At 37.4% G+C, this 23,960-nt stretch overlaps 2 protein-coding genes across 2 annotated transcripts; one reads left to right on the top strand and one right to left on the bottom strand.

Moving 5' to 3' along the window:
* The first annotated feature begins 1,773 nt into the window (after positions 1-1,773).
* Positions 1,774-5,305, top strand: LOC107725458 (neuromedin-K receptor-like). The gene is made up of 5 exons (XM_016534706.1): positions 1,774-2,304; positions 3,513-3,707; positions 3,969-4,119; positions 4,565-4,761; positions 4,944-5,305. The coding sequence occupies exons 1-5, from the start codon at positions 1,910-1,912 to the stop codon at positions 5,134-5,136; spliced, it is 1,131 nt and encodes a 376-aa protein (XP_016390192.1). The 5' UTR covers positions 1,774-1,909; the 3' UTR covers positions 5,137-5,305.
* Positions 5,306-7,765: 2,460 nt separating this feature from the next.
* LOC107725457 (hexokinase-1) lies at positions 7,766-22,003 on the bottom strand. Its single transcript, XM_016534705.1, has 18 exons — positions 21,700-22,003; positions 18,971-19,133; positions 16,451-16,599; positions 15,439-15,558; positions 15,172-15,267; positions 14,968-15,067; positions 14,492-14,675; positions 14,256-14,411; positions 13,102-13,335; positions 11,322-11,626; positions 10,631-10,779; positions 9,888-10,007; positions 9,707-9,802; positions 9,488-9,587; positions 9,159-9,342; positions 8,701-8,856; positions 8,368-8,601; positions 7,766-8,260 (listed from the first exon to the last, which is right to left on the bottom strand). The coding sequence occupies exons 1-18, from the start codon at positions 21,760-21,762 to the stop codon at positions 8,128-8,130; spliced, it is 2,742 nt and encodes a 913-aa protein (XP_016390191.1). The 5' UTR covers positions 21,763-22,003; the 3' UTR covers positions 7,766-8,127.
* Between the last annotated feature and the right edge of the window lie 1,957 nt (positions 22,004-23,960).

Raw genomic sequence — 23,960 nt, 5'->3', positions numbered from 1 at the left:
TTTTTTTTTTTTTTTTTACATAGACCTATATACAAAAATAAAAATAATAATAATAATTTTTTTTAAAAGGTAAAATGGAGGTAAGACAGGGTAAGATGCTCTCCTTAAAGCTGCAGTCCGTAACTTCTGGCGCTCTAGCGGTTAATAAACAGAACTGCGTGCGTCTTGCGGAAGAACATTGTAGCTGGAGCTACTTCTCTCTGTTTATGTCTATGGCGAATCACGCAGGTACTGGGCTACTCTGCAGCGGTACCTACCCGAACCAGTCTAAATAGTCCGAATATAAACACTTATTATAGGTGTACCGTAGTGATTCAGGACAAGCCAAAAACACGGTTTGGAAAATGGATTCATGGTGTACTCGCTTATTATATAAATTTTGTACATTTTGAACACAAAAAAGTTACGGACTGCAGCTTTAAGAACAATGTGGATGAGGATGATTATAAATCAGCCATGCAATGTGTTAATAAAGGATTGCTAATTTAGCAATGTAAAATATTAAATGAGGGGTGAGAGGAGTAACTGCACCAGCCCTCACCCCAGAAAGTACAGAAAGGGGTCTAATTTTTAAAGAAAGTAATAATAGCTTTTGATATAATTAATAATGTTTACATTTTTAAGTGTCATTAATGTAACATACTAAATTAACTACTCTGTTTAAATTTTATTTTGATAATTTAGTTAAATAATTGAATAACTGATGACAGACAATGCAGAATCCAAGTAAAAGAGATTCATATGAAAGGTAATCTGTTAATATATTTAATTGTCCATTAAAAAGAAAAGCTATGTCATAAATAGCAACACTATGAATACAAATTTAATGATTTCACTCAACTAACCTACAGATGTCTGAAATGTACATAAAATTAATGGTAATATTACATAAAACCCTCACTAATTACAATAAATATTTAATTTAAAAATAATAACAACTTGGGTTCTGTGCCAAGTCATCATAAGGGTCTAATTTTATCTTTTTACTTCAAAATAAAAGCTGTTACTTTTACTACACAAATCCAAAAACATTGATGTGTCCACAACTCCCTCATTATCAACATTTGATATTCAACATAACACGTCACAGATTGCAATTTTCCAGAGACAAAAAATAAAAATAGTGCATAGCCATTAATTAAAATGATAAGATTTTGTGCCATCTTAAGAGTAAAAAATTAAGGTAAGGAGGGGGGGTTGGTTCATCTTACCCTAATTCGCACAATAATGAATAAGACAGATCTTCAGCCATCAACCTGAAATATCATATAACACTCGAAGTGTCCAAATAAGAGTAATGTACACTAACTCACTATCCACTTCTTCCACCTGCTGCCCAGACACCTGTCTCACTGCTCTGACAAAATGAACAAATATCACCTCACACAATTGGAGAAATGAGGGGTATCTAAGCAACGTCTCAGCAGAACAAGTACAGCAGACCTCAAACATGCTCTAAACTGTGACATATTTCCATTAGTGTGCGCTACAGCGGTTTGGCAATTATTAATGACAGCAAGATGTCCACGGTTAACTTCTCAAATGCATACCAATTAAATATTTTGCGGTCTTTTACCGGGCTTTTTAGTAGGAGTGTAGGATGCTGTGCGTCACAATGCGCGCTGGCAAAAGTGTTTCATTCAACGTCATTGCCTTGGACCCGACACACCTCCAACACTTGGCACACATTCCTTCAGTTTTTCAGTGCTATATCATCCCTTCGGTCGCAATAACACACTTCAGCAGGCGGTTTGGACACGAGGCGCACTGACCACACTCACAGTTTGGAAAACGAACTTTCTCAGCAGCTGTCTAAAATACACAAGTTTACCATGTCGTAGCGACAGCAGAGCGAGTCATTCACTGGAATAAGCATACAGATTTATTTATGTGACTACAGACAAATACAATGGATACCACTTTGGACCCCCTTTCAACATCTCTTCTCTACGACGAGGAAGATGGTAACCAAACCTCCACCAATCTATTCGAGCAGCCGGACTGGCAGGTGGCACTATGGGCGATTGCATACTCTTTAATCGTAATTGTGTCCATCATTGGCAATGTCACTGTTATTTGGATCATTCTGGCACATAAACGCATGAGGACAGTGACCAACTACTTCATTGTAAACCTCGCCTTTTCTGATGCATCTATGGCAACTTTTAACACCGTCTTTAATTTCGTGTATGCTTTGCACAATGACTGGTATTTTGGTTTGGGATACTGTAAATTTCAAAACTTCTTCCCAATAACAGCAATGTTCTCAAGCATTTATTCAATGGCGGCTATTGCTGTTGACAGGTAAGCAGCAAAGCACTTCATTGAAAATCATTGTGGTTATTTATACATTACAGTTTATAAATTGCAATTAACAATCTAAAGATTTTTATTTCTTTTTCAATTCACCATAACATGTTCCCATGGATTAGGATAATTAATCATCATACTATGATAACATGACATTAATCGTGCCATAAATCAGTTACAGATTGTAAGTTCCTGTGATAAAACATAGATGAGGTTAGATCTGTTACCCTTCTGTTTTTGCTGGTCATATATGGTTAAGAGCTGATCTAAGATCTAAATGATGAATCAGGTGGACTGACATCCACCTGGCAGACCTTGATGAAACTGGTTAGAGCTATTTTCCCCAGCAGGGATATAAACCTAATTCGACCAAATTTTAGGTTTTGTCAGTGTACATAGAGGAAAATAGCTCTAAATCCATCAACTCGAAGGCTTAAGTAGCCAATAAACCTTTTATCTGTGCACTACCACCAATCTTCCATAGACGGTCAAAATTAGTTAATGATATTTAATATTAAAACAAATCTTAGATTAATATTCATTTTGGCCCCTTTTAATGATAAATAGCCTAACTCATATTTTTATGAGCAATCGTCATGGTTACTTAAAAGGGTTGAGAAAAGCGCTTAAAACCCATGCAAACTCAATAAAAATGGTGAATTGATTCGGACCCACACTTAAGCTATCAATGGGTCTAAATAAGAACCTGTGAGCATGTAGTTCGAGCGCGCAACGTCCCCGAACATGTAATTTACCTGCGCGCGTAATATTCCGTTTCCCTGAAAGTCCGTTTAGTGCGCGCAAATAATGCATTTGTGATATTCCTGGATAATCGATTCCAGTTGACCTGGTGACTCATGAGCAAAATTGGTAGGGAGACTTCGCGCTGAGTGTGGATTGTGTTCTGGTAAATAAGAGTCTGATTTAGTGACCAACAAGTAGATGATAATAATTAAGCATGGGAAATGACGCAAACAATCAATCTTCTTTTTCTGGATGTGCTCCAGTTATATATTATGCATGCAGAAAATTCCGTCCAAAAAAGCTCTGTAATGCACTGAATGGCAATAGAAGGGAAAGTCAACAAAGTGGTATTGCCAGCCTTTTCAATTTTGTTATTCATATATATCAAATTTATGTTACCCTGTCATTTAAAGGCACAAGTTCACTTTCATTAAGATGTTGTTGGCTGAAATCCACAGATACATGGCTATAATCCACCCTCTGAAGCTCAGGCTCTCCTCCACTACTACTAAAGTTCTGATCGGGGTCATCTGGACCGTGGCTTTTTCACTGGCCTTTCCTCAGTGTTATTACGCCAGCACCAAGTTCTACTTCCCTCGGACTGTTTGTATGGTGGAATGGCCTGACGATTATGGAGGGAAACATCAGCTCTCGTAAGAAAAGTGGACAAAAATTGTATCCTTTTGCCTTTTGTTCTGTATGATTTACACAAATAGCTTTGCTCAATTTTTACTGACAAGAAAATCATTTTAAATGAGGTTAAACATTGAGAGTAGCCTAATTGTTCACTTCTCAAATATTTTAATGCCCATCAAAGGCATAACATAGGAATTTAAAAAAATGACAGTAGAGGATTCTTACCTAAAAGTGCATTTATGTAGATTTGACTCATGAAGTGCTGCTTGATCTCATAGGTATCAGATTGCTGTGATTATCCTGATCTACTTGCTCCCTCTGCTGGTGATGTTGGTGACCTACAGCCTGGTGGGACGGAGGCTGTGGGGCAGCGAGATCCCTGGAGAAGCATCAGACCACTACCAGAACCAGATGCAGGCGAAACGCAAGGTAAGTGATGCTAGTATTTACTTGTGTAATTTTGTTATTTATTCCAGTTTCTCTGCATAGTCACCGAACTAACTTAAGCCATGTGCCCACATGCACACTCAGATGAAGACAGTTGTCATGTTTCTAAACTCTAAATAGATACATATCACTGGTAGCTACATCTGGGGAAAAAAAGTGTATTATCATGAGCAAATGTAGTTAAGTTCCATAAAATTTTAAAATCAGTGGTAAAACCTTCCCTGGGGACAGAAAGCTTTTCTTCTGGCAGAACAGAAAATGAGCTTTTTCATTCCTTTCACATTTTTCTTTCTTGTGTCCTTCACAATAATAAGCCACTCCAGAGAGATTTTTCATTGGTGGCAGCAGCTATTTATGGTTTTGGATTATAGTTCTTTGTGTTGAAAGAAAAAAAAAAGATTCATGCCATTTTTGTAATTTAATAAAGGTTGTGAAGATGATGATAGTGGTGGTGACAACCTTTGCAATATGTTGGCTTCCCTACCACATCTACTTCATCCTGGGGAGCTTCAACAGAGACATATACAAGCAGCACTACATCCAGCAGGTCTATTTGTCCATCTTCTGGCTTGCCATGAGTTCCACTATGTACAACCCCATCATTTACTGCTGTCTAAACCAAAGGTAAATGCACATTACATCACAGGAAGGAGAAAACATTAGATATAAACACATTAACATGGATATTTAGTGCAGCTTTTGCATTGATGTCATTTATATTCTGCAGTTCTGTATTTATATTCTTCAGAAAGTCCTATTCTTAATGCACAGGAAGTTAAAATCTAGCATCTGCTGTCCTTCTTTAGATTCCGCTCAGGTTTTCGCAAAGCATTCCAGTGGTGCCCCCTCGTCAAGATTTCTGAGGAGGACAACATGGAGCTGCAGCACATGAGAACCTTCCACATGAGACGCAGTTATCGCACTGAGACCACCAGCATGGTGGTCCGTAATCATATCAGTGAACCAGGAGACACCACATCCAAACTAATCAAAGCCTGAATTCTACAACACTTCAGTGATGAGGGTGAAAAACATTCCTGTTGGCGATTATTAAAATCGAGCACGACCATACTTGCACTTAATACCTCAAAACAGAATTAGATTTTCCCTCTTATTGTTCTATATTGTGGATTCAGTGGGCTTTACAGGTGGAGTATTCATCTACTCCTATGGCATAAGCACCAAGCCTTATTCGTTTCTGGGCTGCTGCTTGAAGTACAGTACTAGTCCTAGTATGTGTATAGATCAGTTCATTTTGTATATACTGTATACACTACTGTTCAAAGGTTTGGGGTCAGAAAGATTTTTTTAAAAGAAATTAATACATATATTCAGAAAAAAATGCATTAAATTGATCAAAAATAACAATAAAGGCATTTATAATTATATTTCAAATAATTACTAATCTTTTGAACTTTCTATTCATCAAATAGTCCTGAAAAATGTATCAGTTTCCACAAAAATATTAAGCCGCACAATTGTTTTTAACATTGATAATAATAAGAAATGTTTCCTGAGCACCGAATCCGTGCATATTAGAATGATTTCTGAAGGATCATGTGACTCTGTAGACTGGAGTTATAGATGCTAAAAATTCAGCTTTACAGTTTTTTTTATTGTATTTTTGATCATATAAATGCAGCCTGGCTGAGCACAGGAGACTTTCAAGAACATAAATAAACATATTACTGACCCTACACCTGAACGACAGTTAACCATGTTAATTAATGCACCACTATTGAGCAATGAATGTTTTAAGCTGTAAATATTGGTTAAATGTCAAGTGGCATCTCTAAATGTAAAAACAGAACTGCAAAATTAGCATTAAATTGGTCAGAGCATCTGTACCCAAAGAGTATGGATTGCTTGAGCTATACAATCAGGTGTAAGCAGTATGATGACTGTTGGGTTGATTTGACAGCGTTGGAAAAAGAGAGACAAAATTAGGTTGGAAATATGTGTTATTTATAGTGTCGAAGATATCATGTATATAAGCTAAAATATAAACAAAACCAAACAGTTGTAATTGTACTGTAAATAGTCAAGCAAGCTTACATTTCAGTGGATATATTATATTTAATATACATCTGCATGTACTTCCATATCTTGACTGATTAAAGATAATTTAGTATGTTTGCCACAGTTTTACCCGAGATATTTCATTTCAAAGTTAATATGTATTTTTTTCTTTCAAGTACAACATCCAAGAAATTCTACAATGTAGCTGAGTAATAATTAAGCTGTATGTTTTCTATATACAACTATTTTGTTTGTTATGCTGTCACATATAATGGCAGTGGGTAATGCACAATTCATATTTTTATTGATTTTGTTGGTAGAAATCTAATTTGTTTGTTTGTTTTTCTTTTGTATGAGTGAACACATTAAATGTAAAATAGAGCAGAGGTATTGGGATGTACCCAAATATGACAACCCAGGTATATAAAGCTAAAAACAACAACAACAAAAAAACTGTAAATACCCAGTAGCCACAAAAATAAGATAAATAATCTGACTCTACTACACCTTGAAGCTTCCGATCAATCAAGGCTCACATTTAGCTCCCTTAAGATAAAGTTTAAATCTTTATTTATTTGTGATTTTTGTGATATCAGTAGCCCATTTAATGTCTAAGTGTGTAAATAAAAATACTGCAAGACAGTTTTAAAAATTAATAATAAAATAACCAGCATTTTCACTATAACAATAAGAAATGTGATTGGAGGATCATTTTAAAATTGAGCCATATTGTTCAGGCATGCTTTTTTTTGCATTCACCTGGCAAATCAACTGTTAATACATTCATTCAAGATAGATATTATAGGAATTTCTTTTATTGCACAAACAATCACATAGGATCTAAATACTGAATGAAAAAACGCTACGGTGTTTGGGCAACCGCGAAGGACACCACAAAACACAAATTGAGTTGATCAAAATATTTTTATGGATTTCCCCTATATAGGTTTTTCCAGGAACATCTATTTATATAGTGCATCTATGAAATGGTACAAAATCAGTGGATGCTAGACCTCAGTTACCAAATAAGGCATGCATTCATCAGATCTCTGAGCCACTACACAGATTCACTCACATCAACTACACAGGATCACCCACAAATAACCAGCCAGGGCACGCAGAAGGACATTTACTGGGAATCAGTACCGATAACCCGCAGATCTGCATACACACACACACACGCACAGCAAAAAGCTGACAAAAGCAATACGCATGATACAATCCGCTAAATTCTTCGTGAATGATAGGGTAAGACTATTTCAGAGAAAGTGGAAATGCAAAGGCAATAGGTTTCCTGTCCTTGTTCATTTGTACGGCGACCAGTATAAGGGGCTTGAATTATCAGGAAGGCAGCTGTGACTGCGAGACTGAACTTGCCCGTCTTCCTCACTTCGACCGTGACCAACGAGGAGGCTGTTATGGTTAGCGAAATGTTCCTCAAATGTTTTGCAATATTCACACCACAAACTGCCACACAGACAACTGACAATACGCAGAGGTTTGGAATTAGCTTGGCATAATCGCAACAAAATACCTTCTTCCCCCAGGTATTCATTTCCTGTCACGTCTACCATCAAATATAAAAAATAAAATAAATAATATCTTCATATACTTGGTCAAATATCTTAACTTTAATGTTTGTAATGTGTTTACATTTCTTCCCTTTTTCCAATATACATCCATAAATACTTTAACAACAGTTTAACATCTTTATATAGTTTGGGTGGACACAGATAGACCAACCCCTAATAACACACAAAGACATACACAGAGAAAGGCTGACAGGAACATGTAGGAGTGAAATACAAAGCAAAGAGGTCAAATCACAGTTCTGGGCATGAGCAGAAGGATGTGCCGGATCGTGGTGGATGACAGCCGAGTCACAGCTGCGAGTGGAAATGTATACGCTCTGCGAGAGAGCTAGAGAAGGAGCTGAGAGCTTGCTCGACGCAGGGTTCAGCTCTTTTGTTCTTACTGGCGGAGGCGGCACCCAACGGCGGTGATCAAGGCGGCACCTTTCCCGCTTCCGTCTTCTGAGAGCAGGAAGTTGACGTTGCATTTGGGCGCGAGCTCCTTCACAGTCTGATGCATTATCCGTGAGAAACTGAAAAGAGAGGCATGAGTTAGGTACCACATTTACGCCCATCACTTGGAAATATGTACTGAAGCTATAAATACGATCAAAAATACATTCATTTTGCATGCACTTACTGTGGATGGAGCTTATACAGAGTGCCATCCACCCCAACGGTGATATCCAGATGGTCCAGACCACGGTTCTCTCGGATTTTGTCTACAACAGCGGCCATTCCTGCTCCACAGAGCTGGGCAGCCCGGCGGGAAACAGCTCCACACACTTCCTTGACGATAATACTGTCATCGCATGTGCTGTCCAGGCCCAGGTGCTGCAGAATGGACCTGACCTGCAGTAGCGCCAAACGGTCACTAGAGGGAAGAAACAACCATTAAGCAATTTGAAATATTTAGGCATTTCAGTCTGTCTGGTTTTTGTGATGAAATATGGCAATGTAATTTGAGTAGTACCTCTCGATTTGGGAAAGGAACTTGGTTTCAAAGATACCCCTGGTCTTCAGGGTCTCAGAGATCTGTCCTCTGAAGAGGAAGCCACGCTTTGTCAAGTCAATCAGGATGTTCCGTACAATCTCACCCAGGTACATGCCACTGCACATCTTCTCATACCTAAAAGTGAAAAAACAAACTTTCAATTTTTAGATCTCAAATATGCCAAAACATTATAAAAAATATGAAATATTGCACACCATCATTCAAAAGTTATGGATTGATAAGATTTTTGTAATGATTTTAAAAGAAGTCTCTTATGCACACCATAATGCTACATTTACATTCTTAAATTATGGTACAGACAGTAGGTTCCTCATCTGACCAGTTCTTCCAGACTTGCTTTCTTACGTTAAAACATTTGCATCCATTTATTTTTACATTTTTCTTTTCTTCACACTTGACTGGGTAAAACGGCTCACTTTTGTTTGCCGGCATTGAGGGAGAGATCATCCACAGCATTATCATACTGAGTCCTGATGTCATCCAGGCAGCCATTATCTCCAAATGCTCCCCACTCCATGTTCACACACATCCTGCCGTCCACTCCATCGACTGTCTCAATGTTTCGTATTTCCTCCATGTAGCAGGCATTACTACCTGTTCCTAAAATCACACATATGAATATCTTAGCATGTTCTCTTAACTCAAATGTGTATATAAGACTCTTTAAAATTTAGAGGTACAATTTTATTATTTGTCACATTTGATATATTGAATAATATTTTACAATACATTGTATTGTATTTACCTGCAATTAGCCCAACCTCACATGTGGGTTCCTCATATGCGCAGGTCATCATTGTACCCACTGTGTCATTCACTATGGCTACAACATCCAAATCAAACTCCTGTACATAATATAGCATACACAAAACATTTGTCACACAAGGATCAAGATTTAAAAATGAATTACTTTATAAAATCTTGTATCATCTTGTCACATTTCTGACAGTATGCCATAACTCACCTCTCTCCTCTTGATAGCCTCTCTCAGGAGGCCGACAACATCTTCTCCTTCACAGTCTGTGGCTTTAAAGCCCTTTGTCCAAGTTACCAGCATTCCCTGTATTCATCAAAGCATGATAAATCATCAGGATTTCATTCAACAGATGAGCAAATGAAGTTGAAAAAGCAAACAGGCAGCTCACCGCATCCAGACTAGTTTGTCTGCAGGGGAAGGAAAAGGTAAAGCCCAAAGGCAGGCGGGCGTTCTTCATCCCCATATAGTCCAGGAAGTCAGATATGCAGTACACAATGTGATCAAATAGCTGCAGGTGGTATGGAACAGCAATTAAAATCATTTAGTGTTGAAATTTCCTACTGTAAATATTTCAAAACTTCATTTTTGATTAGTAATATGCATTGCTAAGGACTTCATTTGGACTACTTTAAAGGCAATTTTCTCAATATTTTGATTTTTTTGCACCCTCAGATCCAGATTTTCAAATAGTTGTTTCACGGCTAAATAGTATCCTATCCTAACAAACTATATATCAGTGGAAAGCTTATTTATTCAGCTTTCAGATGATGTATAAATCTCAATTTAAAAAAATTTACCCTTATGACTGGTTTTGTGGTCCAGGGTCACAATAATACTTTCCAATTTAAACACAAAAATAAAATTCCTGTGATGCAAAGCTGAATTTTATGCAGCCATTACTCCAGTTTTCAGTGTCACAAGATCCTTTAGAAATCATTATGATATGCTTGTTTGGTGCTCAAAAAATATTTATTATTATCAGATTAACATTTGACATTTTTCAGGATTCTCTGATGAATAGAAAGCTATTTTTAGCGGTATATTTTAGGTTGTGTACAACTATATAAAAGATGCTTTTTGTGTAAGTCTAGTCTTTTAATGAGGTGCAAATATGTAACAATGACCACACACCTCTTCTCCGGTTCCTTGCATTACTTCAATGGGAATGGCGTAGATTTTATTATGCATCTCCACAGTTCGTTTCTTGCCGCTGCGAATCTTTACCAAAAGCACCCTGAAGTTTGTACCGCCAAGATCCAGAGCCAAAAAGTCACCATTTTCTGTATAAAAGAGAAAATACAGAAATGCAGAGAAGTCATGAATCCCGCAGCATACAAAAATGTATTAAATAATGCCAAATTTATCATTTAGGATAGGAATGAGAGGATTTTAGACAGCATAAAGTTCCTGTGCCATTGTTTAATTTTATTGCTCTATTTGTGAATTTAGACGGGTTTTGAATTCTCAGCCCATTTGCTCAGTATTTATATTTGTTGGATGGTGAAAACACATCTGGATGCACTATTCTTAACTGAGCTGCATATTAAAACTCTTCACCTTAAATCACTATCAGGGATACAAAACAATGTCATGTGCCTGTATTGAGTAAACCTGCCTGGGATTATACTATGATGCAATTCAACAGGGATAACGGGAATTTAATTTACTCATAGCAGAGTAGCAGGCAGATTTTAGACAAGATGCAATTATGATACTGCATTTTTAGTGAAGGAATGGCAGATTATGTCTGGGGGATCATTGACCATCTAGAATTCTTTGCCTATTTTTAGGAAAATACACTGTGTAGCTGTAGATCTTTAACCTGTTCCATCTGGGGTGCTCCGCACATAAGTGGGCAGCATCTTGACGGTGGCTGTGCTTTGGGTGTTCTTGCTCAATCCATTCTGGATCTCAGTTCTCATTCTCTTTTTCACCTCCAGCAGTTGTTCTTTGGTCAACCGGAACTCTGCCAGCGTCTCTGCAATCTGACGTGTCTGATCGGCCAACCGAGAAGCCCAGGCTGTTACCATTGCAGCCCCTTTGCCACTTCCACTTTCAGAGAGCAAGAAGCGAACATCAGACTCTGGCACCAGACGACGCACAGTTTTGTGCAACCGGCGGGCATACCTGGCAGAAACGGGATGTGGATTTAAAAGTCAGTCTGTATATTACTGGTGTGGAATTTTGACGACTCTTTCTGTAGGTTACATTTTCGCCTGTAGGTGGCGACATGCGACTGGTTAACGGAATGATTCATTCAACCGATTCTTTCAGAATTATTCATTCAGGAAGCGAGTCAATTAATCATTTATTTAAACGATTCATTCAGAAACAGTTTCGTTCAGGAATGAAACACAAGTGTGGAGGAGCGAAAATACACAAAGTAACTGACAATGTATCTAAAATGTAAGTTAAGCAATATTAATTTCTCCATCATTTAATTGTTCCTATACATATCACGCTTGCTACTGAGATATTGCCTATGCCTACATAGACAGTGAAACGGGATACTGGTTGTCAAAAACCTTTAACGGTCATTTTACCATTTGACCTTATAGTTCGGTTCACACAGAACCCGTTTTGCGCTTAAAAATGCAAAGGAATGGGGAAAATGAAATGCTGATAGCCTGTTAGGTCATTTTCGATGTAAACATGCGCTCGATGGACGTGTTTGACCGTTGCGCTCATCTTGAGTCTTTGGCGGCGTCTGGAACGCACGGCGTTCCCAAAATGTTGCGCTCACGTAAGTTTACCTTTTTTTAAACGCATTAACACGTTTTTTCAATGGAAAAGAATGCGTTCTGTGTGCATGGCTTTTAATTTATTTAAAAATTTAACTTAAATGCCGCGTTTTTAGAACTCCTGTCAGGCGTGTCACTGACAAGAAAACAATGAAAAAGCGTTTCGTGTAAACGTTTACTTAGAATACGTAGAATTTAACTTAGAATGCAGAGACTGAGCTATCGGAATCGAGTATTCCAAAGCGTCGCGTAAAAAAAAGAGATGTCAACAGTGCGTTATTTGAACAGTTAACGTTAAGCGTTTTAAGGCTTTGTGTGTCCAGCTTATTTGAAGGACAACGTTCTTGCGCAACACACTGTCCTGTAGTCATATCTCTTCGCAGTACAGAGCACTGCTATGTCCTTTAGGTTTATTTAAAGACTTACTGTCTATTCTTACATTCAAAGAGGCCTGTAAATTGTTGTAAATAGTTGACATGAATTGCATAGAAATTCAGTCCAATTTAATTATCAACTTCACTCTTTCAACTAATCTCTTTGTAAGCTTTTAAGGTTCAATTTAGTGTCCAGATATAAGGTCAGTGAGTAGAGTGTCACAACAAATAGAGGCGCAGCTGCTCCTATGGAAACCTACTCAATGAGTATTAATAGAACTCGCCTTTGTCTGAAGAACAAGCCTTTGTCTGAAGAGCCCTCAAGAGGGTTCAGGGCTCACTCAGGGTGTCACATGCACCTGCATATGTTTTCCCAAAACCCTCTGTGATGACTTACTATAAATGCTGTGTACATACATACTATTACTGATAAGTCATGTTTTCATCTGATTTTAGTCTGATTTGATGATCTGAATGTAATACTCACTGTGGGTGCATCTTGTACAGGGAACCATCGATGCCCACTGTGGTGCGGAGGCGTGGGCTGTTCTTATTGTCCTTGACACGTGTGAGGATTGCACCCAGAGTGGCAGCAATTAAATTTGCAGAGCGAAAAGAGACAATAGTGCAAACATGCTGCACAGCAATGCAGTCGTCTTCAGATGGCTCTACACCCAAGCGTGTCAAAATCTCCTTGGCTTTGGTAAGTCCTTCTTTACTCCTAAAAAAAAAAAAAGAGGTACTGTTGTAAGGTTTAAAATATGATTTTTAGAGTCATAAAGGACCATTTATTGGCTTTAAAGGAATGGTTCACCTAGGTCCGCTCACCCCCCAAAAAATGCTGAAAATGTACTTACCCTCAGGCCATCCAAGATGAAGATGAGTTTGTTTCTTCGTTGGAACAGATTTGGAGAAATTTAGCATTACATAATTTGCTCACCAATGAAGCAGTGAATGGGTGCCATCAGAATGAGAGTCCAAACAGCTGATAAAAACATCAAAATAGCCCACAACACGACTCCAGTCTATCTATCAATGTCTTGTGAAGTGAAATGCTACCTATTTGTAACAAACAAATTAATCTGTAAAAAAAACCCTGATGGATTTATTGAAAAATGGTGGATTTGTTTCTGACAAACAGCTTTACATAATGCGTTAATTGATGGACTGTTGATTGATGGAGTCATGTGGATTACTTGTGGACTACAGAGATGTTTTTATTAGCTGTTTGGACTTGCATTCTGACGGCACCCATACACTGTAGAGGATCCATTGGTGAGCAAGTGCTGTAATTTCTCCAAATCTGTTCTGATATAGAAACAAACTCATCTACACCTTGGATGGCCTGAGGGTGAGTACATTTTTTTGAACTATTTCTTTAATTTCAGCCCACTATAGTAACAGTGATTCAATTTTTTAAATTAAAGTTAGATCATCATTTCTGAAAAAATGTGTTGTTTATAAACTGAACACTTAGATAAAACTCAAATTAACATGTATTTTAGAATGTTTCAATATACCTTAAAATGCTGATAATGACAGAATTAAACTTTTAAATTTGTTTTATTTTTTATAAATTGAATCTTATTTATGGTCATTATTGAATTAATAATAATCATAATAAAACGAATGACAACTCACTTTTCAATTGCAGAAACATGCTTGGTTTCAAATGTTCCTTTTGTAAGCAGCTCTGGGGTGATGCGGCCCTCAAACAGCAGGCCTTCCTTAGCCATCTTGACCAGGATCAGCCTCACCAGCTCACCCATATACATCCCACTGACCATCTTCTCAAACCTGAAAACAAGACAACATTCACCTTTACCTCTTCAAAAGTTATGATAAAATAGGCTGAGACTTAAAGTTCTGTGACTTACAACTGCTTGCCGGGGTTGAGGGACCCACGATCAATCTCCCTGTCAAACTCAGTTCGGATATCCTCCAGTGTACCGTCGTCTCCAAAAGCCCCCCATTCAGTATTAATACACATCCTGCCTTCATCTCCCTCCACCATGTCAATGTGTCTGAGCTCCTCCATGTAACATGCATTAGTGCCGGTACCTGAGGGATCACAGCAGCATATGCCCATCGCAGATGTTCAAAAATCCAGAAGCTTTGATTCAGCATATTTAGCATATCAAATATATGTGTGGTATTCACCATTCATCTGTACACTGAGGGAAGTTAATTTTACAATGTTGCTGTCAGCAAATTTCTTTTAATTTTAATTTGTATGATTTACATGGGCATTACAACTCTACAATTCTAATTTTAAACTCATTTGTTGTCCATTTAAGAGTCTAATAAAATACATAAAATAGAGAGATATTAGTATATATATATATATTTTTACCTATAATAATGCCGACTTCACAGCGCTGGTCATCAAAGCCACAGGTCATCATAGTTCCCACAGTGTCATTGACAACAGCCATGATATCTGCATCGTAGTCCTGTAAGTGAATTATTACACCATTAAATTCTTCAGTAAAATGTCTAAAATGAATATCCACCTGTATACCATCCGTAAAATAATAGATAACTTTATTGCACTCACCCCACGTTTTTTGATGGCTTTATTTAGAAGCTTTACTACATCCATTCCCTCAACCCCACTGGCCTTAAAACGTTTTGTCCATGTTAGCAAAACAGCCTGTAAAAATACAATAGTAAAAATGTTGTCATAAGTTTTAGGCAGGATTCAGTAAAAAAAATTTAAACCTCAGTTGTGTAAACTGGATCTGTGACACATAGTAGTAGAAATATATGAAATGTAAATGTCATAATTTCTTGGCAAACCACATCGAATTTATTGTTCTGTTACCTCATCCAGTTTGGAGTGTGCACAAGGGAATGAGAACGTGAAACCCATGGGAAGCTTCTTGTCTTTAATTTTTTGTTTCTCCATGAAGTCTCCAAGACATTCTGCAACATGGTCAAACAACTGCAAGAAATAATGAGTATGTACAAGATGAAGACAATTAAGATTGTAGACAAAAGGATGGCTGGATGGCTTAGACAAAAGATCAGAACACCATTTCTATCATGACAAATCTCAGAAGATTTTAGCATAGCGTAATGGATATGACAATGTTAATGTATTTTTGATTTGGTAGAACAGATCTGCTATGCTGCTGCTGCTAAATTGCTGCAAAGCAAGTACAGGAACTTGCTGCTGCCAATATAGCACTGCTGTATCTGCAATACTGCTGATACAGTGCTGTAAATATTTATGACATATTGCTGTCTTAATACAATAGCATATTAACATATATAATAACCCATAGTAGATCTATACAGGTGGAGCTAGGGAAGGTGGAGGGTTTCAGACACAGTGGCGTGCAGTCTCTGGGGGGGGGGTCATTAAAAATCGCGGTCCGGGGGCACATATACCAGACCGAAAGGGCACTTTAGAGTCCGCAATTAAAGGGGCAGGGGCTCGAAATCCCCGCCGCCCCTACTTTGCACGCCACTGGTTTCAGAGGAACTTTGAAAGCTTGCTGCGAACTGCTCTAGTGAATGCTAAACAGTCATTTAAATGTAAAGCAGCACGCTCATTGGCTGCGTATGCAACATGAACAAATCAACTTGTACCAAGTAGTTTAATGCTGTGAATATCATCAGTTTGCTACAAGGACCCATCAGCCTGTGCCATCTAGAGTTTCATAACAGAACTTGGTATTTAAACTGTCTAATGTACAATAGACTATGTGATATTAAAGACACAATGTTCAGATGACATTGTTCAATATTAATTCATATACTTAATTTTACACATATATTCAACAAAAATTGGTTGTTTATGATTTCAGGTAGATGAAGAACTGGTCATGTACCCGTGATCCGCTGCCTTGGATGATGTCCTCTGGAGTCTCATATATCTGATTTTCCATCTGCACTGTCTGTTTCTTCTCATGAGACACTTTCACCCGCAGAATACGGAAATTAGAGCCGCCCAGATCAAGGGCAATGAAATCTCCCTTCTCTGTAAGTGAATTAAAAAAATCATCAATATTACAAGTATTCTTCTACTCCTTCTACTATCAAGAGTTCACAAGTTAACTTAAAGACATAGTTCAGCCAAAACGACATGAGGATGTGTAAATGATGACAGAATTGACATTTTTAGGTGAACTTTCCCTTTACTGATACTTAAAAGCATGTAACATTAAACTAGTTAGAACGTTCCCCTTCTGGAAGTTGCTTTATACCTAAAGGACACTGTCGCTGTTATCTTTATGACAACACGCCAGAAACTTGACTGGGTATAGTGTACCATTCTTTTAATGGTGAGACTGCATCAACATTTATTTTGGTCGTGACCAAGGGGGCTTAATCAGGAATACTTTTTTTACTGAGCTGGCCAAAGACAGAGACAAATCACCCCAGGCAGCACTCTCACAGCGAGACAACGTTAATTCTTACAAACAGATTCTTCAGAAAATGTTTGCAGTTAAATGGTGATTAACAAGTCTGTTTATGCCATAGATTAAACAAAGAAAGAATAATGCCAAGAGATGTTTGCGTTAGGTCAAAAATGCTCTCTGTAACCATCTTTTTGGTTCTCGAGGCTCCTCGACGTGTCCAGATTGTCGATATTATGTGCAGTGCTTGTTGCCAAGCAACACTGAAAATCAAATGCCTTTCTTTTTTCTTGCTGTCTTCTGTTTCTAGGTTGGATATGAGGTGTCTGAGAGTGTGAAGATTTTTAATACTGTAAACTCAGCATCAACTGGAAAGGTCAGTTAACAGTAGTTGCAGGTTATTACAGTAAAATGTTATTCGTATGAAAAGGATACATAACAAAACCGTTTCAACAACCTAAATGTATTTTTTTAATGACTGAACTGATCTGAACAGCAAACTTAATAGGTTGTTTAACAACATATTAAAACCATTCCAGGAAAACTTTATAATTTAAATGATAGATGAGTACGAATATAAAGGGTAAAGTTAAGTGCAATTCACACAAAAAGAGACCTGGCAAAATTGAAACTATACTCTGTATCTCAGATGATCTGTTATATAACATCTAAAATCACATCAAACCACATGAAATCAGATTCATTTGTTTTAAATGCAGGTAAGTGGTCACTGGTGGGAATTTTCATATAGAGAGACTTGCTGTACACACTCAGGCATTTTATCATTGGGATGTTAATAGGTCAGAATATATATATATATATATATATAATTGTTTATGCTGTAGTGTCCAGCACCTTAGGACTAGAGAGCTGCTCTTGACGAGCTATTCTGGACTTGATGTATGTATACTATGCTACATATTGCAGCGTTGGATGAATTGATTATTGATGTGGACAAACATTCAATCAGATTTGTCCATGCTGTTCTAATGGTTTTGAATTACTTTGCTGCTACATGAGCAATAAATCTGCCATCATTAACTAGAATGAAACTGCCTTGCAGAACACATTGTAGTACGGATGCTAACAAATTGCACTGAAGTCAACTTTCACATGCCAATCTGACTGGGATTACAGCTCATATAATCCGTGATGTAACCCAGTGAGTTTGGTTGGATGCTGCAGGGCATGTACAAAGGCAGGAGCACATTTCAATGCAGCTCTCAATGTGTTATGGCACGGGGGAAATCGGTTCAATATTGTGAGCACACAGTAGTAGATTCACCCCATTCTATACTATGGTAAATTTGCATAGTAAATACATTTGGAGGCAGGCAAATATTATTAATTCAAAAGCTATTTAAAAGAATCTAACCAGAATGTGACTTTAGAATGTTTCAGATGTAACCATTACTTAGCCTTGATGCATATTCTTGCAATTGATTAAACTGTGGCATGTAGTACTTAATATTCTTCTTAAAAATGGAATAAACAAATGTTTAAAATGAAAATCCAACAGATTGCCAGCACTATTGTGCTATGGGAAATCTACACTTGCAGCAATACATGTTAAAGTAGCAAACTTGCAAACAGCTTTTTAAAGAATACCTTCTAAGGTTCCGGTATCTCTGAGGGCATTTATTTAAAGCGTTAATTCAGTTGTAAGCATCTGACCTCTTCAAATCAAAAAAACTAAATTTTGGTCAAACTTATTGTTCTTTTTTTTGTCAAAGCATTTAAAAGAAGTACAATGAAGAAAGCTGACATTTCTTTTCGAGACTGTTTTGCCCTGATGGACAGAACTGCTGACTCCACAGTTTGCTTGACACTAATTTATGAGGAAAGCCCGGCTGATTTTTATTTCTATACACGGCATCCTTTCTCAGCTACTTCCAAAGCAAGCTTTTGTAATTACTTAAGGATTCTGTTGTCAGATAAAAGTCTTTTAAGGCATTTATTTACGATTTACGGCCATATAAATGATAAGCTCACCTGATCCATCAGGAATGGACCTTACAAAGGTGGGCAGCATCTTGACGGTAGCTGTCGGGTTAGTGTCTCGTCCCAATCCGTTCTCCATTTCTCTTCGGAAGCGGGCCATGATGTCGCGCAGCGTCTCGTCAGAGAACCGCATGGCGTACAAGTATTTGTCAATCTACACAAATGGAATAAACAAATTACATTGTGCCCTTTGCCCCCACATTTTCTAAAGCACCCAGGTGTTTGTTAGTAATCAATATTGATGATCATGTTGAATGCAGTCAAGTCATTGCCTGTCAGTTGTTAGGTCAGTGTGTCCTTGAAATATATGGCCTGTTGCCTAGATGCAGACATACCAGAAATTTGGGCAATGCCGTTTATAAACGTAGACTATATTCACTGGGAAAATGGCTAGTGGAAGATGTTTCACTGCGACAAAAGTGAATTAATACTGTAAACATAAGCACCTGCTCTTGCATATGCTGACTCATGATTGAGCCTTTAACTGTAGTGTGAGCACATGAGAGATTTAGGCTAAAATCTGCGTATGATTTTGATACAAAATTGTTTACATTAATATGCAAAGTGTTGTTCTTTACATTCTGTATTTGGTGATTCACTTGTTGCTTTTAAATATGCAATATACAGATTAATAACAAGTATTCTGGAAGACAATATATTTACTATAATATATATTATGTTATTTATTATACATTTATTATATTTGTGAGTTTATATTTATTTATTAATTTTGTCATTTGTTTGAAATTATTTTTCAATCAGATACATAGTATAGTCTTCCAAATCATAGGCAAATGTTAATTTTGATAAATGTATTACTTTTTACAAAAATCACACATGTAAGAAACCATATATGCCAGTAAAATCTCTATTTACATGATGACATTTCTGCATGAATATTACTACAATATCTTTCAAGCTGTTGAATTTGTTTTGTTAAAAAAAACACAAGGAGAGTGTGTAAAATGGGTCATTGCGTAACCGGCATGAGTAACATCCAACTTCCTCGTAAAAACATGAGAGCAGTGGTAAAGCTGCCAGGACCGTCTAAATGAGGGTGAAGAAGAGAATAGTGGCTTTATCTTTAAATGTGCTAAGAGCACTCACATGTTCTTCTGTCTGTGTGATTTGTTTGCAAAGGCTATGTCATATACGCTATGCTTCACCACTGTTTAATCGCATATTCACCAACTTCCTGTCACATTAGCAACAAACTTTTATAATCAAATTATATGTATGGCATCTATGGGTCATAAAACTCTTATCAGGAGAGAGTAGCAGGTGCACAACTGAATCGCCCAGGATGGGTTTCATTTCAGTCTGTCATGCCTTACATGTCGTTATAGTAACCATGTTACACAATACAACTGTTGCTTCTTACTCTGAAGTGTTAATGTGCTTCTGTGGAACAGTGTTGTTACTGTTTACTAAAACTATTAAAAATAGTAGATTGAAATAAAACTGAAATAAAATAATGAAATATTTCATGAAATACTTAAGATACTTACAAACTTAAAAAGCGAACAAAAATAGAAATGTTCTCTTGGCTGTTAACTGAAATAAGTTTAATAACTAATATATAAAAAAAGACTAAAATGAAAGTATTAAAATAAAAGCTAATTAAAAATATTACTAAATTCTATAATAGTGTATTAAAAATACTAAAATAACACTGTTGTGGAAATTAATAATGAGGCCTATAAAGTATCTGACTTGTATCCAAACCTTGATGACTTCTTGACTCACACTGCCTGAGAAAGTGCCACATATGAAACTCTAAATTTCAAAAGTTTGAGGCAAAAAGAATATCTGGTTAATTAATTTTGTGCAAATATTTTCAAAATAGTACTATATAAGAATTCAGCACAATACAAGGTAATAAGGATGGCAGAATTTAGTTATGTATTTTTTTTATTACAGATTATTAAAATGGGGAAATTTATTATATTAGTATCTAATCATATTCATAAATAATAATCATATTTTTTAAATCGTTTAGGAAAAACTAATCATAAAAGTAAATATATAAACCACCTATGTATTAATATCTAAATCTGTGTGCTAATATTAGAGTATTTCTCAAATATTTCTCAGTAATTCAGTTAAGGTAGAACTATTTAATAATCACATTTAAAATGTTTTTTTTTTTTTTTTACTAACAGAGTTAAAATATAAAGAGTGCATATCCTCAAAGTGAGACACACAGGCATGTGCATACACGCAGGCCTGCTCTGATTACACCTTTCCCTCCCTCCACAATTGCATTCAAACAATGTCAAAACTGTCAAAGGCAGTTAGTCAGCTGTTGCAACCCGACACTCTTCCTACGGGGGAGGGGGTTGATGCTCACGACCACCTTCCCCCACTCAGACGTTCTCTCCAATAAGCACGTTCACACAGACACACACACAAAAAAATCGTTCCTCTCCTCATGGCCGCTCCATGACGCCCCACATCCTGCTTTCAAGGACATTGCAGCATGAACCCGACAACCTATGGCGACGGCGTCGTGTCGTCATTTTCAAGGGTATACCTCGTCCTCTCATCCTCGCCGTCGCACATTGTGTGACGTAGAAGCTGCAGATGGAGGGACGTGAGATGAGGCGCGTCTCACGACTCTCTGCTGTAAAACGCAGGCCCGTGTCACCCGTCTGGAAAAGCTTGCAAACGCTCACGAGGGTTTTGAGCAGCACTTGTTAAGGACAAATGATGAAACTCACCTTTTTGACCTGGTCATCCTTCAGTTCAGTGAAGTAGTAGGCCAGAAGCTGTGCCGCTATCATCCTGCTTCACCTCTTTGGTGAAAAAGCAACAGAAGAGAGAAGGACAAGTCTTACGATCCTTTCCAGTGAGGCAGACAAAACAATTTGAGCCCAGAAGCAATGTGGGTTAAGTGTAAAACGAGAAGCCGGCACGTAGGGGTGTTCCCTCCCAGCGTTACACCAATGTCTGACTCTCCTCGGCCTAGGAAGTGAAGCTGCATATAATGCGCTTGCATGAGATGCAGCAGAGGCTAGGATGGGGAACGGCTAAAGCCCTGCCCCCTCACTCTGCTCCTATTGGCTGAGCTTTATGGGCAGGCTTGTGAGGCAGAGCACAGCTGACAGCTGCCCCCTCCTCCGGCTCTCCTTCTTGCTTCTTCCCCTCAGATCTCACCTCCTTCTTCCATTCTATCCACTCAGTCCTTTTCAGTCTTCCTTCTTCCTCATTCTCTTCCACTTTGAGTGAAAGAAAAAGGGGATTCACCTAAGAGGCACGTATTGCACATTCTCAGTGCGTCACATACTCAAAGCCTCACCGCTTGAGATCTTAAAAGTAGTTAGGTTGGTAGATTTGGGTGGAGAAGCAAAAATGCTGAGTAATGCTATAGCCAAAGTCATATCAGCACAGATGCGTGTTTCCTGTTTATACAGTTCAGAGACAGGACCGTTATAAATGTGTGACGCTGGCGGAAAAAAAAGAGACTTCTTGTGACGTTATTTCAAGGGTAGTCGGCAGGGGGTTGGTCAAAAGGATGTCGGCAAAAATGACATTAGGGGTCAGTCTGGAAAGGCCTGGCCTTAAATGTGTGAACAGCTGGGGATGATTTACATTTGAAAACCAGAGAGGATGCGCATGACATGTTAAAATACACATAATGACACAATGCAAAGGAAATTAACTCCTTGTCTTACAATATCCATGTCATTATGTGATATAATTGTCATTTAAAATGTTAATTACAATGACTGAGGCTCTAAAATAGCCATTTTGCATCACAGAGATTTGATACATGCACTTGTTAATTTCCTGAAAAGGACGGCAACACTTAAAAAAAACAAGCGTTAGGCAAATGTTAAAATGATTTAAAAAATAAAAAGTAAATAAAATAAAACTTTTTTAATATTAAACAATTAACACCCTTTGATATATGATGGATGTTAAATGCTTATGTATTAAAAAATAAACAATTGGTACCCTATAATCTGGATATTATAAATGCTAATATAATTAAATTTAAAAAAATCCCTGTGATATTAGCTGGTCTTAAAATGCTTATGTATTAATCAAATAAATAATTAAAACAAATGGTATCCTATATTATACAGTATAAACTGGACATATTAAACACTGATGAAAATATAAAATACATTTAAAAAATAAATTAAACAATTTATATATTAAATGTTGATGTGAGGAAGTTAGCCTAAGCTAGATAGGGTTTATTTGACAGTATCTCAGGGGAATATCATGGTGGAAAACTTTCAAGGTAATTGGAAAATCCGTGGAAGCGGGTGAGGTGATGGTAACACAGGCCAGATGAGCTTACTGTGGGTCGTGCTTCAAGGCACGCGGCCATCCTCCCCCTCTCAGAAGCACGTGAATGTGAGAGCCTAACATCTTCTTTCTGAGCAGAGCCAATCACAGCGAATTTCACTGAGACACGTCACGAGAAGCATCACAAATGACAGATTTGATTCATTCATATAGCTAAACATATATTAGAGCACATATTTGTCCCGGTTATGTGCATGTTATTGTACTGAAATGTTGTTATATTGTAGAGGAATACAGTTTTATAAAGCAATTTTTTTTTATAGCAATACACACATTGACTATATTCAGTCCTAAGTATACGGAGAGACATTTCAATTAACTCGCAACTGCAATTTTAAGATTTCCCTGAAATGTATTTTCAGTCATAGACAGTGGCAGTGCAGAAACTTTTACAGCAGATAAAAGAATTAAGATAAAAGAGGACCAATGCCATTTATGATCATAATACTTGAAGGTGACCCAAAGTGAGATAAGGCTTCCTAGAACAGAGCTGTTCATATTCCACAGGACATGCATCATTCTGGCAAGAAATGTTACCTTATATGGCACACAATCAAATGTCTCTCATTCCTGAAAGTTATTTACAAGGGAACAATGAGCAGCCAGTTGAGTACTTTACATAGTTGATCAATGATGTCACTTCCTGGCAGATTTACTCAGAGCA

The sequence above is a fragment of the Sinocyclocheilus rhinocerous genome, unplaced genomic scaffold (assembly GCF_001515625.1).
Source record: "Sinocyclocheilus rhinocerous isolate Xijiao unplaced genomic scaffold, SAMN03320098_v1.1 scaffold366, whole genome shotgun sequence".
Taxonomy (NCBI): Eukaryota; Metazoa; Chordata; class Actinopteri; order Cypriniformes; family Cyprinidae; genus Sinocyclocheilus; species Sinocyclocheilus rhinocerous.
Note: the sequence above shows the minus strand (reverse complement) of the source record. Positions and strands in the feature narration are given on the sequence as shown.

Bases quoted from the DNA above. Each gene is read 5' to 3' on its own strand.
- LOC107725458 (XM_016534706.1), top strand. From the start codon at position 1,910: ATGGATACCACTTTGGACCCCCTTTCAACATCTCTTCTCTACGACGAG. The intron at 3,708-3,968 runs GTAAGAAAAGTG...TTGATCTCATAG, and splicing joins GGAGGGAAACATCAGCTCTC to GTATCAGATTGCTGTGATTA. The intron at 4,120-4,564 runs GTAAGTGATGCT...AATTTAATAAAG, and splicing joins AGATGCAGGCGAAACGCAAG to GTTGTGAAGATGATGATAGT.
- LOC107725457 (XM_016534705.1), bottom strand. From the start codon at position 21,762: ATGATAGCGGCACAGCTTCTGGCCTACTACTTCACTGAACTGAAGGAT. The intron at 15,068-15,171 runs GTGAGTGCAATA...ATTCACTTACAG, and splicing joins AAGCCATCAAAAAACGTGGG to GACTACGATGCAGATATCAT. The intron at 11,627-13,101 runs GTGAGTATTACA...CGTTTCTGCCAG, and splicing joins CTGTACAAGATGCACCCACA to GTATGCCCGCCGGTTGCACA.